General features: G+C 41.4%; 1 protein-coding gene across 1 annotated transcript in view; it reads left to right on the top strand.

Moving 5' to 3' along the window:
• Positions 1-5,244: 5,244 nt before the first annotated feature.
• Positions 5,245-15,355, top strand: part of HSP90B1 (heat shock protein 90kDa beta family member 1) — a 17,110-nt gene continuing 6,999 nt past the window's right edge. Inside the window, exons 1-8 of the mRNA XM_006769353.1 lie at positions 5,245-5,471; positions 6,428-6,530; positions 7,217-7,358; positions 7,896-8,012; positions 9,051-9,382; positions 13,780-13,891; positions 14,264-14,386; positions 15,114-15,230. Of these exons, the coding sequence (XP_006769416.1) occupies positions 5,423-5,471; positions 6,428-6,530; positions 7,217-7,358; positions 7,896-8,012; positions 9,051-9,382; positions 13,780-13,891; positions 14,264-14,386; positions 15,114-15,230 (1,095 nt within the window). The 5' untranslated portion in view covers positions 5,245-5,422. The remainder of the gene's footprint in view (positions 5,472-6,427; positions 6,531-7,216; positions 7,359-7,895; positions 8,013-9,050; positions 9,383-13,779; positions 13,892-14,263; positions 14,387-15,113; positions 15,231-15,355) is intronic.

The raw sequence follows: 15,355 nt of genomic DNA, 5'->3' as shown, positions 1-15,355 counted from the left end.
CTAAGCTGGTTTTATTTTCTATATGGTGTACCAGTCGGACAGGAGCCAACTTTATTTTTCTAGAGATGGGTAACCGATCAAGGCCAGCATCATTTATGAAACGAACTATCCTTTCCCTTCTAAATGGAAATGTCACTTTTGTCGCCTATTAAATTGAAACTATTTCTGAATCTCTCTTGGGTTGCACTGATCTCTTTGCATATTCGAACAGAGTGGACATTTATTATTATTCTTGACTCTGCAGCATCCGAATCCCCTTCCTGGATTTGGGGAAATTCCCACCTTATGTTTCTTATCCCCAACTTATGAGCCAATCCTTCACAAAGAAGCTGAAAATGACAGAGCTTTTCTCTTAACAAAGTGAAGGTCTGACCCTAACTGGTTTAGCTCAGTGGATAGAGCATCGGCCGCTGGACTGAAGGGTCCCAGGTTCTATTCTGGTCAAGGGCATGTACCTTGATTGCAGGCTGGATTCCCAGTAGGAGGCGTGCAGAAGGCAGCTGATCATGTTTCTCTCATCGATGTTTCTAACTCTATCCTTCTCCCTTCCTCTCTGTAAAAATCAATAAAAAATATATTTAAAGATAATAATAAAATAAATAAAGCGAGGGTGTGGGCAGCAGTCAGCTTCTAAAAAGGCCCCAGTGATCTCTGACGGCTGGTATTCACATGCTTGTGTAATCCCTTCTCTCTCTGAGTAGGGTTATTGGGGGAAACGATGGTTTTATGATTTCTAAGGTTGGTCATGGGTTACTACAGCTCCTGCCTTGTTTCTGACTTGGTTCAGCACTCTCTCTGGGGGAAAGCCAACTGCCATACCATGAGCACACCCTCAAGCAGCCTTATGGAGGGCCACGTGACAAGGACCTGAGACCCCCTGCCAATAGCTATCTGAGTGAGCTGTGATGGAAGGACATCCTCCAGCCCAGTCAAGCTCTGGATGACTGTGGCCTCCTGAGAGACCCCTGAGCCACAACCAGTCAGCAAAGTGCTCCTGGATTCCTGACCTACACATACTGTGTGAGGTAATGAATGTTTGTTGTTTAACCTGCATAGTTTTGGGGTAATTTGTTACAAGTTTTAGGGTAATTTGTTATACAGCAATAGATAATATGTAGGGTATGGTACTTGACCCAAGTTCTCCATTTGTTTTATATTCTTTTTAATATTTTTTAATCCTCATCTGAGGATATGTTTATTGATTTTTAGGGAGGAAGGGAGACAGATACATTGATGTGAGAGAAAAACATCAGTTGGTTGCCTCCTGTATGTACCCCAACCAAGGATCGAACCCGCAACCTAGGTATGTGCTCTGATCAGAAATTGAACCCACAACCTTTTGGGGCATGGGATGATGCCCCAACCAATTGATTCACTCAGCCAGGGCTGTTTTATATTCTTTAATAAGATTTTATGTTTTTTTCATATAGGAGCTGTCTTTCTTGTCAAGTTTATTCATAAGTATTTATAGGTTTTGTCTCTAATATGAATGAAACTTATTTAAAGTTTCTACTTACGTGTTTTTGCAAGATTAGAGTAAGGCTTGATGTTTATATATCTATCATATAATCAGTAATTTACCAGGTTCTCGTATTTATGCTGTGTGTGTGTGTGTGTGTGTGTGTGTGCGTGTGTGTGTTTCTAACTAGAATCTCTTGGGTTTCTGGGATATACAATCATTTCACCAGTAAGAAGGAATTTCGAAATAAAAGACTTCAACTTTTCTAAAATCACTTCATTTTCTTGGCGTACTGTTAGACGTCTTAAGCAGTATGGGACAATACTGGCAACAGCAGGCATCTCTGGTTCCTGATTGCTACTAATATGGGCTTTAGTGTTTTGTTGTTTAGAATGATAGCTGCTTTTAGTTTGTTTGGTTTTGTTGTTGTTCTTGCTTGAGGCATAATTTACATATCAGAAAATTCACTCTTTAAAATGTACAGGTTGATGAGTTTTAACCACCAACATCAACAACAGCATTTCCATCACCCCAAAATAGTTCCCTCATACTCTTTTGCAATCACTTTTATACCTTTGCTTTAGTTTAAATAAGATGCATGCGCTTATGATGCAATTCCACTGCTAATATTTGTTCAAGTTCTGTATGAATAGAGACCATATCCATATTGCTTACCCCTACATTGCCAGCACCTTGCATAATACCTGGCACATACCAGATCTCCAACACATACTGAGCTAATGAATGCATGAATGAATGAGTGAACCAATCAACCAACCTACAAATTCACTCTGGTGCTCAGCTCCATTCCTTCTTGCTCCGATACCAACTTCTTTCCTGCCATGATCTCCTGCATTCTCCCTGACTCCTCACTGCCGATTACACCTGTAATTACCAGGTGAACCATCCACCGTCCCTAATGGTACCCCTTTGCCTAGCTAGTTTTTCCTTCCAAGAAGCTTAACAACAATAGCAAAACAACAAAGGGAGCTGTGTCCAGTATGTCCATGGATATATAGGGTCAAAAGGGACAAAATAAAATTAGGAAGCAAGGGAATCAGGTCGAAAGGTATTCAATTTAATAATCATCCTGGAATGTAAGTTCTGAAGAAACTATGCGAGGATGGGAACTGACAAGCCCGGCCAGCGTGGCTCAGTGGTTGAGCGTCCATCTATGAACCAGGAGGTCACGGTTCAATTCCCAGTCAGAGCGCATGCCCAGGTTGTGGGCTCAATCCCCAGTGTGGGGTGTGCAGGAGGCAGCCGATCAACGATTCTCTCTCATCATTGATGTTTCTATCTCTCTCTCTCCTTCCTCTCTAAAATCAATAAAAATATATTTTTAAAAAAGATAGGAACTGACGATAAAATAAAGAGTCAGAAGAGGTGGAGCCAATAGGTGAGAAACAGGAAGGCTGGGAACTGAGTAAGCTTCCCACTTCTTTTACAGGATGGATGTTCAGCAAGGGATCCTGCCTTAAAGGGGCAGAGCTGAGCCAGACAATAGCTGGCCATCTTCTTCTGCCAGCCTACTGTCTTGTGTTTGTCTGTCTCATAAATACCCATCACCACCTGCAGAAAAGTATAGCTTCAAACAATGCATCTATTTGAAGGGCACGTCTCATTCTCAGTTCCCTTCAGGTGCAACACGAACTGCCCACCACTGAACGGTTACAATGGAATCTGCAGTTTCAGAGCTGGTTGCTTACTTGTTCGGAGCTAGAGAAAAATGTAAAAAAGTTGAGCTGTGAAATGTAGAAAAGTGAAGGAACTCATCTTTTTTTTTCAAAATACAAAAAGTACAAGAGGGAGCCACTTTGAACTGCAAGATGAGATGCTGCCCAATTCATGAATTGCTTAATAAAGCCAATTAAATATTCAAAAAACATTAAAAAATAAACAAGAGTTAAAACATACAAAAATGCAATTCTGAGACTTCTGAATGTAATTCACACCCCAGTATCCTCTTTAAAAAAAAAAAAAAAAGATGCAAGCACAGAGGCATTTTTAAAAGGCTTTGTAAACTACCTTTTGCTTACTAATAATAAATGTAGGTAATTTGGGCAGATGTAAATAAGGCACCACCACAATGTGTACACACCAACCACAGAAGTAAGACTGCACACCTAAATAAGGGAAGTTATAAAAGATTACGATAGACGATCACTGAAAAGCTTGTCTTCAGGAATTTGGATGATTATCTGAAAACAAATTCGAAGTTCAATTTTCCTAGCAATAAGAAAGGGAGTGTTTTTCTTGGAAACGGAAACGGCAGAGAGTGGGGGTGGGTGAGGGCTACCTAAAGACTAGGTTAAAGAGACAGAAAATATGTCCAAAGGCGCAAGCTGAGTGTGAGGACTTCCCTCCCAGGAAAGACACCTGGTGGTGTCTGTCCTCCTGGACGCTGACTGGGTATTTCTATGAAGTTACAAAGTTACACTCCGTCTCTCATTTGCAGCCCCACAGGTTTTGCTTTCAAATACCTGCAGGTGTATCCTCCTGCCCCTGTGAAACTAAGAGTTTTTTGTTTTGTTTTTTCTTTTCCTGTGCTAGACCCGACTTCGCGACCATTCTCCTGACTTACAGCAGACTAGGGCCAACTTTAGGAGCAAGCCGAGGGCTTCAAAGTTGCTCGCAATTTCCATTAAACACACACATACACACACACACACAACCCTCTTCTGTAAACCAAATTACTCCTGCCCCTGTGAAACTAAGAGTTTTTTGTTTTGTTTTTTCTTTTCCTGTGCTAGACCCGACTTCGCGACCATTCTCCTGACTTACAGCAGACTAGGGCCAACTTTAGGAGCAAGCCGAGGGCTTCAAAGTTGCTCGCAATTTCCATTAAACACACACACACACACACACACAAAACCCTCTTCTGTAAACCAAATTGGGGAGGCTTCGGGATTCCGGTAGCGGAACAGGCAAAGGAAGTGAAGACTCAGGCTGCCCCAGTGACTCACGAGAAGCCAGTTTTCGGAAACGTGCGTCTCCGAGTCAGAGGCGGAATCCAGACCCAGAGAGACCGACTTGCCTAACACCAGGTGGCCTTAGCCCAGGCATGGCGGCTTTTTAGTCCCACTTCTTAAAGCTGTCAGCTACCGCAATGAGAGCAAAATATAAATTCTAAATCACGCAGCGCAGACTTCACGTAAAGACAAGCTGGAAAAATGCAGACGAAAAGGCCAAATTAGGCTGCTGGTCAAAGACTACGATTCCCAGTGTTCAATGCAGTGTACCCCAGTACGTTGCATGCCGGGAACTATAGTGGCTCACAACTCCCCCATCTCTACCCACTTCACCTAAAAGCACTCTTGAGATTTTCAACCTCTCCCGTGTTTCTCTTTTCCGAGATGCTCTGCCAAATAAAAAGCTGACAGGGAAGAGTCGCACTGGAATCCTCCCAGCGTGACCCCATGCGTAGATAGGGAAAAGATGAAGAACGCGTTGCCACGGCTACCGTTCCCCTGGTCACGAAATAAACGCTCTCTAGGATCCGGAAGTAGTTCCTCTGCGACCTCAGCAAAAAGAGGGATGTGTTCTGACCTGACGTTTACCGGACTGTTTCCCAAAGAGGCCAAAGCTTCCCAGGCAAAGGGGCGGTCCCGCGTGAGAGGGACCCGCGGAGCCATTTGATTGGAGAAAAGAGGCTAAGGCTGACCAATCGGAAGGAGCCACGCTTCGGGCATGGGGCACCGCACCTGGACAGCTCCGATTGGTGGACTGCGGTCCCCCCCACAAGTCCCCATTGGGTATAGAGAGTGCGTGGTGCGGCACGATTGGTGGGTTCGTGTTTCCCGTCCCCCGCCCTCGAGAAGTGGGGTGAAAAGCGGTCGGACCCGCTTGGGGGTAGTGGGCGGACCGCACGGTGTGAGGTGTGAGGATCTGAGCCTTGGGGTGGCGGGGCGGAGGCGGCTCCTGCGATTAAAGGAGACTTGAGACTCTCACCGGCCGCGCGCCATGAGGGCCCTGTGGGTGCTGGGCCTCTGCTGCGTCCTGCTGACCTTCGGTGAGTGATCCCCCAGGAGCGGGCACCCTGGGACGTCCGCCCCTCCGCAAGCGCGGCCTCTTCTCGAAGATTCTAGGGGCGTTGAGCCTGGGAGGGGGACAAAATAAACGGGTCTGCGCTGCGCCTTGGGGACCATCGCCTTTCCTCGAAAGAGGCTTAGGGACTTTCGTTTACTCTTGCTTCGCTGGAAAGAAAAAAAGAGAACGGAGTTATTTAAATCGCGTGCAGCTCTCCTAGTGTCCGCGCCCGCAGATCTCAGCCACCTCGCAGGGGGGCCTCTCTCGAGCTCCCGCTCCCCCGAGAGCATTGCTGGGGCCCAGTCGGGAGGACTTCTGCCCACGCCTCAACCTTTGGCCTGAGCTCCGGGACCCCCGCCCCCCATGTTTTGCGACTCCTCGCGAACGCGCGTTTCCTTTCTTAGGTCCGGTCTGGGGAGCGGAGGTCCTGGATCACGGCAGGGGCAATGTTGGGTTCCCTTGTGCTCCAGCTCCTTACATGTTTTCCCCTTCTCAGGCCCCTGGGCCCGATTTCAGTTCCCCTCGCCAGAGTTTGCACAAAATCCTGTTTGTACTCTGACCTGTGATTTCAAAGGCTAGTTTTTGGCATGGTCAGTTTGGAGTCCCTGCCTTGGCCTGCGCGCAACACGTGTGAATGTGGAGGGATCCTGGTATCAAATCCGCTAAGTTAGAAAGGATCGAGGCTGGCTCCGTAGAAGTGATGGCAGCCTCCGTATTTCAGCTTCTACTGGGGAAGCTCAGTATCTGAACTTAAATAAGAAATATGCGGACGTGGGTTTACATTGGATATTTAAACCAGTGGATCCACTCTCCCACCCCCATCCCCCGTATTTAAAACTGAATTTTGCATCCCCTGTCCTTGCCCTTTTGATTTGCCCTCTGAGAAGTACATGAAGCATCGATGTTTTAAGAGGTTTTTGGTGTTAAATCTTCCTTCAGGGTCAGTCCGAGCTGATGATGAAGTCGACGTGGATGGCACAGTAGAAGAGGATCTGGGTAAAAGTAGAGAAGGCTCAAGGACAGATGATGAAGTAGTACAGAGGTCTGTGTTCTTTTATAACTATATGTATAAACCTTTCTAAACCCTGGGAAACTGTGGCTTTGTTTGTATTCCAAAAGTCCAGGTGAAGTGTAGCACCCCGAATTTAATTAGCTGAAAAATGTATCAAGCATGTGCACACATGAGAATCTCCTAATCTGCCCCTAAGAATGGTCCGACTTGAATGAATGCCTTTGAAAAGTATTTTGATAACTACATGGCAGAATACTTAGCACTATATACCTTAGGAATTTAGAAAAGACGTTTAGTTGATTTTGTACTCGGGGTGTCCTTAGTAATTTTAAAAAGAGGATTTCTGTCAGTTGAACAGTGTTTTAAAATATGTCCTCCTAGGACTTGGTTTTGTAGACCTGTAGAAGCCAAAGCTTCCCTGGGCAAAGGGGTGGTTCCACGTGTGAGGGAACATAAATGAGTATGACTTTGCTTTTTAGTAGAGGAAAGTTGGGTTTATTTTTCTGACATTTTTAAGAACTGAGTATTTCCAATGCAGTGTTAAAGGTAACCTACTGCTGTGGTAAAATAATAATGAGATGGTAGATTAGTAATATTTTATAAAGGTCTCCAATTTATCCTTTTAATCCTAAGAGACTCCTGTGCTCTCAGCACAGCTCATACAGTTTTGGAGGGAACTAAGCAATGCTTATTTGTTTGTCAAATTTACTTTTTAGGGAAGAAGAAGCTATTCAGTTGGATGGATTAAATGCATCCCAAATAAGAGAACTTAGAGAGAAATCAGAAAAGTTTGCCTTCCAAGCTGAAGTAAACAGAATGATGAAACTTATCATCAATTCATTGTATAAAAATAAGGAGGTAAGCAACATGTGGCTAGGATAATTATTTTTCTCTGTATGGTAGCACACTTGTTCACTTTCATAGTAAATGTACTTAGTGATTCCAAATAAGTAGTAAGATTTCAATTCCCTGTAGTGTATATACAAGAATTGCTACTAGATACAGTGTTTGTGGAGTGGGGGTGGGGTGTTATGGGGGATGGGAGGTTGTTAAGCATTTTCCCTTCTTTTTTCTTTCCCCTCCAAATATGTTCATGGCCTGCTAAACAGTTGTGAGTCTTTACGGACCATTGCTAACCAGGCTTCATGCATTTCTTACCTGAAGATCACAAGTAGAGTGGTGTTACTGCTCTTAACCAATTCAGATATCTCTTCTAGTTGCTACAGTCTTTTGTGTAAAGAGCTGTACCTCCTTTTACCAAGAGAGTAAAGCCATCTCTTTACATAGAGTGCTTTTTTAGAGTACAGAGGAGCAATAAAATGAGTTTGACATTAACTCTAACGTCTTGTGTATCTTGAGACTAATCTAACTATATTAAATCTGGCCTCCATTTAGATTTTCCTGAGAGAACTGATTTCAAATGCTTCCGATGCTTTAGATAAGATAAGGCTAATATCACTGACAGATGAAAATGCTCTTTCTGGAAATGAGGAACTAACAGTAAAAATTAAGGTAAGCTTAAAACAATTTTCTTTTAAAATAAAAAGAAACCTTCGTGACAGAGAACCCATAATCGGTCAGGATAGACTAGGTTATGCTGCAGTAACAAATATTCCCCCAAATTTCAGGGAATTAAGTCAGGGGTCAGCAAAATATGGCCTATGGGCCAAGTCCAACCTGCTGCCTGTTTTTATAAAGTTTTATCAGAACATTTCCATGCTTGCTTGTATATTACCCGTGACTGCTTTTGTGCTGCATGATCGAGTTCAATTGTAGTTGTGACAACATATGGCCCATAACGCCTAAGATATTTACTCTCTGACCCTTTTACAAAAAAAGTTTGCTACTCTCTGGCTTAATTCAGCCACAGGCTGCCTGTGGCCTTTGTTTTATATCATCATCACTCCCTGACATAGGCTGTTAGAGCAGCCATCTGGAGTGTAGCTGGTTGCCATGGTGTAAAAACTTGGAGGGTCTTCCATCAATTAGAGGCTCCACACTAAAAGCCACACTCTTGGTTGCAAATTATTGGCCAGAATTAGTCATATGGCCTCACCCAGCCATAAATGGAGGAAGCCTATTCCTATTATGTTTCTAGAAGGCAGAGAGTCGGGAATATTCAATAAAAACATTGATCACCACAGATTCTAAACCCAGAAGTCATTTGAGTTGTGGATTTTTATTTTCTACCAAAGAAATACGCAAAACATAAAATTTTATTACTGAATATTTTCTTCAAAAATAACTTGTTTTGTTTAGTCTGTCTCTGCCCTTTAACAATTAGATCAGTCTCTGCCCTCTTTATATGGATACTTTCTCAAACACACTAAACTTAAAATTATTCTCTATAAAGAAAGATGCTTATACTTAACATGTGCCTTTTCTGAAAAGCCCATAAAGGAGTATGAAAGAAAATACCTCAATTTAGTTTTCTGTTTTGGAATTGATGTTGCCCAAAGCTGAGAGTTTTTTCAATAACAGCTCAATATTTACTTGTCATACCATGAGTATTAAGCAAACACAATTATCTTGTTTTTGTCTTTCCTTTAGTGTGACAAGGAGAAGAACCTGCTACATGTCACAGACACTGGTGTAGGAATGACCAGGGAAGAGTTGGTTAAAAACCTTGGTACCATTGCCAAATCTGGCACAAGCGAGTTTTTAAACAAAATGACTGAGGCACAGGAAGATGGCCAGTCAACTTCTGAACTGATTGGCCAGTTTGGTGTCGGTTTCTATTCTGCCTTCCTTGTAGCAGATAAGGTTATTGTCACCTCGAAACACAACAACGATACCCAGCACATCTGGGAATCTGACTCCAATGAATTTTCTGTAATTGCTGACCCAAGAGGAAACACTCTAGGCCGGGGAACGACAATTACGTGAGTGTTACTAATTCCTAATAATAATAATTGATCGTCCTAATGAGGATCTTGACTCTCCAGTTCAGGCTGTCTAGGCAAATGGCTTATTCTGGGCCAATAATTTCCTTGCCTATAAAATGAGGAAATTGAATTGTTCTCATCACTTGAAGAAATGTTTGAAGACCTAACACAGAGTTATGATGGCTGCTGTATGTAGGAAGTAGGAAGGGTTAGCTCTTCAGGGGTGAAGGCAGATGAGGCCTCAGAGCAGTGGCTTGGTCCAGGTTTTCAGGGAAGCAAGACTTGGACTCAGTCTGTGGAGCATCATGGGTAAAGGGATGGAGGATCAGCGTGTTCACAGGATTCAAGTTTTCTGGAGGATGGCAGGACTGGTGAGAGGAGACTCCTTGGGTGACCATTAAAATATTTAAGATCTGTGATAGTAACTGGGTTGTAGTCCTGTTTGAGGATAATTAGAAATGATTGAATTTGAATTCATTTTAAGCCAATAACTATTGTTAGTATAGATGAGACGGGTCTTAGGCCCAGTATCACTTGGTTACATCACAGTGAAGTAGACTTACCCAGTCCTGCAAGTTTCTAGAATAGAGAAATTCTCACATGTTATATGCCTGAGGTCTCACTTTTTTCTCCCTTAATTCAGTTTTAAATTTTCTTAACACTTAATATCCAAATAGGAAAAAACGCATTTATCTTATTTTGACCAATTTTCTTGATCCCAAAGGGTAACATTTCCTGTCTTCATGGTCACAGATGTTCTTTTAATGAAGGCTAATTAGAGGACTGCATTTCAGTACTTTTACTAATTTATTCGTCCCAATTTACCTTTCCCTGCCTTTGTTATTAACATTGACACCTCCTAGTCTCATTAGGAGGCATCACTAATAATCATACCCCAGTGCCCTCTCTCATTAAGTATAGGTAATCACATCTCTCAACTAAAGAGAGCTAGAAAATGATGTCCCAAGAGATGCTAATGTCTTAGAGTGCTGAGAGAGAGGCAAGATTGCCTAGATGTAAGCTTTATGAAAGCAAACATTTTGTTGACTGCTCTGTTCCCAGAACTAACACTTGACAGGTAAATATTTGTATGAATGAGGTAATCAGAGCAGTTTTATGCAAGTCCCATGGGTGCTTGATAAGTAAGTGAAACTTTACAACGGATTCTGCTTTCCCTGGGCAAATTGCCTTTTCCTTCAAGTCTTCCTACCCCACCATTTCACTCAACAGATACTCATTTGAATGCCTATTACCTGCTAGGATTTAAGGCTCCTGCAGAGAATAAGACAGGTGTGGTCCCTGCTCTCACATGGCTCATTCTAGTAAGTGGGGGAGAACATGAAGTCATTTCAGAGTGGCAAGTGCTAGAAAAGAAGCTAAGCGACACCTCCCTTACCAGAAGGCCTTTCTGAAATAGTAGTAAGTTCAAATATTCCAGGCAGCATGCACAGCAAGTTGAAAGTTTCAGAGACACGCCTGTTTGAGGAACTGAAAGTCTAGAGTGGCCAAAGGAAAATGGAGAGTGAAGTCCAGGAAATGACATGGTCAAGATCCTGCCCTATATCCAGGACTTCATCTCTGTTCATACCTTTAAAGTAGCTTCTGCTGTACCCTTATGAGAAATTTTGTGAGATTAAATGAGATCATACAATATTATTGCTTCTACCACAATGAAGGTGGTGGTAGTCTACATTTTTTCCTAAAACTAGTCGCCACTTGTGATCTCTCATCTTACCTCCTTGGAGACTAGCATAAATTAATTCCTACCCCATTTTCTAAAGTCAGCCCTCCCACTCACTTCCCTCTTTCCCATCAAACTGTGAGCATGTCCTGGTCTCTGGGGTAGGGCGAAGGTAGGTGGTGCCATCCTCTTTTGGGCACACTATTTCTCTCCCCTCCACAGTTGAGTTTAAAGAAGTACACTTGGCCCTAGCCAGTTTAGCTCAGTGGATAGAGCATCGGCCTGCCGACTGAAGGGTCCCAGGTTCGATTCTAATCAAGGGCATGTACCTTGGTTGCGGGCACATCCCCAGTGGGGGGTGTAGGAGGCAGCTGATCAATGTTTCTCATCGATGTTTCTAACTCTCTATCCCTCTCCCTTCCTCTCTGTAAAAAAATCAATAAAATAAAAAAAAAAGAAGTACACTTGGCCTTCGCCGGTTTGGCTCAGTGGATAGAGCATCGGGCTGTGGACTAGAGTGTCCCAGGTTCGATTCTGGTCAAGGGCACATGCCCAGGTTGCTGGCTTGATCCCCAGTGTGGGGCATGCAAGAAGCAGCTGATCATTGATTCTCTCATTATTAATGTTTCTATCTCTTTCTCCCCGTCCCTTTCTCTCTGAAATCAATAAAAATAAGTAAAAGAAAATTATTTTAAAAAAATAAAAGGGGAAAAACAATTTATTTTTAAAAAAAGTACACTTGCCTTTGCTGCTACTTCACCTTTTGTCATGCCTTTCCATTGAAGTAATTCACCAGTAACCCTTGTTACTAAATCCAGTGGATTTGGGGATTTTTTAAATGACATTGCTCCCAGCAATAGATTGTCTTTTTCTCTTAGTTTTCCTGTAGTGTAGTCTACAGAGTTGGCTTTTTCTACACACTCCTTAAGACTGTCCACTTACCTAGCTTCCATGACCCTACAAATCTTTTTATATTTCCTTTGCCCATTTCTTAAATGTTGATGTTCTCTTTCTTTAAAAGTTAAGTTTGAGTCTTTTTCTCATTATCCTTATGTTCCTCATTTAATTCTTAAAGTGCTAGCTAGTAAATAATTTAAGCTTGCAATTATAGGATTTGTCACATGTCTCAACTCTGCTTTTGTTGCTGACAGCAACCATGGACAACATATGAGGAGGTTGTGTCCCAATACAATTTTTTTTAAGAGAATTGAAATATCTTTTTTATTTTTATTGATTTCAGAGAGGAAGGGAGAGGGAGAGAGAGACAGAAACATAAATGATGCGAGGGAATCATTGTTTGGCTGCCTCCCGCACACCCTACACCGGATTGAGCCCGCAAACCAGGCATGTGCCCTTGACTGGATTGAACCTGTAGGCCAGTGCTCTATCCACTGAGCCAAACCAGCTAGGGCCCAATAAAATTTCGTATGTGGGTGCCAGTCATACAGTTTGTTCACTCCAGTTAAGAGCTCACTAATGGTCCGTTCATATATCTAATTGCCATTTAAATATCACTAAGATGTCAAACCATCAACTTCAGCTTGCATCCAAAATTGAACTCTTCCCCAACTCAGCAGCTCTAAGATACTCTGCTCTGAGACCTTGTTGGCAAATGCTACTAAACTATTAACTTTTTAAAAATATATTTTTTTTATTGATTTTTTACAGAGAGGAAGGGAGAGGGATAGAGAGTTAGAAACATGGATGAGAGAGAAACATCGATCAGCTGCCTCCTGCACACTCCCCACTGAGGATGTGCTCACAACCAAGGTATATGCCCTTGACCAGAATCGAACCTGGGACCCTTGAGTCCGCAGGCCGACGCTCTATCCGCTGAGCCAAACCGATCAGGGCAAAACTATTAACTTTTGAAGGGGCAAGGGAACCATGGATACATTTCCTTCATTTTTATTGGGAGCACAAACATCAAGATATGGGCTACCTGCTGTGTTTAAGAATATGTTGTGATTTGTTATTTTTGGTGGATGGAGGGAAGGGTTTGCAGAGGGGGCAGTAAGGAGATGATGCAGTGCTATAATTTTCTGTATTGGAGTTAGCTAAGCCAGTGTGTCCAGTAGAACTCTGGTGGAAATGTTCTGCCCACATGGGAATTATTAAGTACTTGGAATGTGGCAGTGCAAGTGAAGACCAACCTCAAATTTTATTTGAATACTTACATTTGACTGATGGCTACTGTTTTGGATGGTGCAGATATAACAATAGTTCAGATTAATTTTCTAGTTTTTTAAAGGAACATTTTTATCAGGGGTTTGCTATCTATAATAATCATTTGATTTCTAGACTAACTTTTAGAGTGCAAATAATTCCACTTTTCTCTAGAATGTTTTCTCTTGCCTTGAGCTCTCTTAAGATTTCAGTTTTTCAAATGAAAAAGCCCAATGTATTTAGAAGGTTGGAAACATTTTCATTTTCAACTTGGAACTAAGGTTATTCTCCACTTGAGAACGCAAGGAAGGTTTTTTGTGTGTTTTTTAACGCAAGGAAGGTTTTTTGTATTTTTTTTATCATACCCATATTTGGTGTATTTGCTCACAAACCCTTATTGGTGATGAAAGTTCTTAATATTTTTTTAATAGAGAGGATATCTTGGATTAAACAGAACTATTGGCTATTAGCATTGTCATGAAAGCAAATTTATAATCAACTCTTTTAAACCATGGATGTGCATATAAATATCTTCTTTCCCTTGCAGCCTTGTTTTAAAGGAAGAAGCATCTGATTACCTTGAATTGGATACAATTAAAAATCTCGTCAAGAAGTACTCGCAGTTCATAAACTTCCCTATTTATGTATGGAGCAGCAAGGTAAATCTGTATTGCTGAAAATTTATATGTATCACCTTTGCACATTTTAAAATCTATAATAAAAACGTAATATGCTAATTAGACTGGACGTCCTTTGGACAACCTTCCAGACGAAGCCAGGGCTGCGAGGGAAGCTGGGTCGCTGGTGTCAGCCGGGGAAAGGAAGGCGACTCTTGCACAAATTTCGTGCATCGGGCCTCTAGTATTTAATATTTAAAGAAAGCTAAATGTGGTTTTCTCCAGTTCAGGTATTTGGGTTTCCTCACAGACCACCTATTTTTTTGAGTTGTCCTTTTGTTCTGTATTCTACAGATGAAATCCGAATCTTTAAAGAAATGAGTTTAACCATAATTCTACTTTCTACTTCAACAGACTGAAACTGTTGAGGAACCCATGGAAGAAGAAGAAGAAACAGCAAAAGAAGAAAAGGAAGAATCTGATGATGAAGCTGCAGTAGAAGAAGAAGAAGAAGAAAAGAAACCGAAAACTAAAAAAGTAAATCTGGTTTATGTCCTCCTTAAAATATTGTTCAGGATATATTAGAAAACCTAAGTAAGCACTCATTTGAGGCAAGCTTCAGTTCTAATGCTGAATCCATCTTATAAAAAAATCAGGTGTGTGTGTGTGTGTGTGTGTGTGTGTGTGTGTGCGCGCACGCGCGCACACATGTTTCTCCTTCTAGAAATTTGTAAGTGCCAAACGGCTCATTTTTATGAGAGTTTCCTGACTTCTATATATTGCTCAGGACTGGTGGCTTATATGTTTTGAAGTTTAAAATCTTTAAAAAGCATTCTGCATCTTCTTTTGTCATGTAGGTATTAAGTAGGTATTAACTATAAAAGTCGTTCTCTGGAAGCAGAGTAGGTAGAAGTTGTGGGGTTTTAGGAATATTTATTGTAAGATGTTGGCTTTCTATAAGTCAGGAAATATATGTTATATCCTTCTAGTCTCAAAACATATTCAAGAAATAACATTTTAGCTAAAAATAATGAAAAAAAGTGGCTTTTTAATGAGAATAACTGTCTGTTTATATTAAATGTCAATCTTAAATCACTCTTAAATGTTGACCCTTTTTTATTTTAATTTTTATATAGTTGGCAGGAACCATACTAGATTAGAGGTATCCTTTTTTCCTTCCATGTTCTCTTCTGAAATGTCCTAAAGCTACGGTTTCCACTATTGTAACTGCTGGGAGAGACTAATTAAATATTGTTAACTTCAGGTTGAAAAAACTGTCTGGGATTGGGAACTTATGAATGATATCAAACCAATATGGCAGAGACCATCAAAAGAAGTAGAAGAGGATGAATATAAAGCTTTCTACAAATCATTTTCAAAGGTAAATATTTAGAAAAACGTGATTAAAAGGTACTAAATTCCAAAATAAGTTTAAAATAATTTGTAACTACTTTACAATTGATTTCCTTTTTAATCCTGTGTATTTTATATTATGCATTAAAAATA

This window comes from Myotis davidii, unplaced genomic scaffold, assembly GCF_000327345.1.
Source record: "Myotis davidii unplaced genomic scaffold, ASM32734v1 scaffold120, whole genome shotgun sequence".
NCBI classification, from domain to species: domain Eukaryota; kingdom Metazoa; phylum Chordata; class Mammalia; order Chiroptera; family Vespertilionidae; genus Myotis; species Myotis davidii.
Note: the sequence above shows the minus strand (reverse complement) of the source record. Positions and strands in the feature narration are given on the sequence as shown.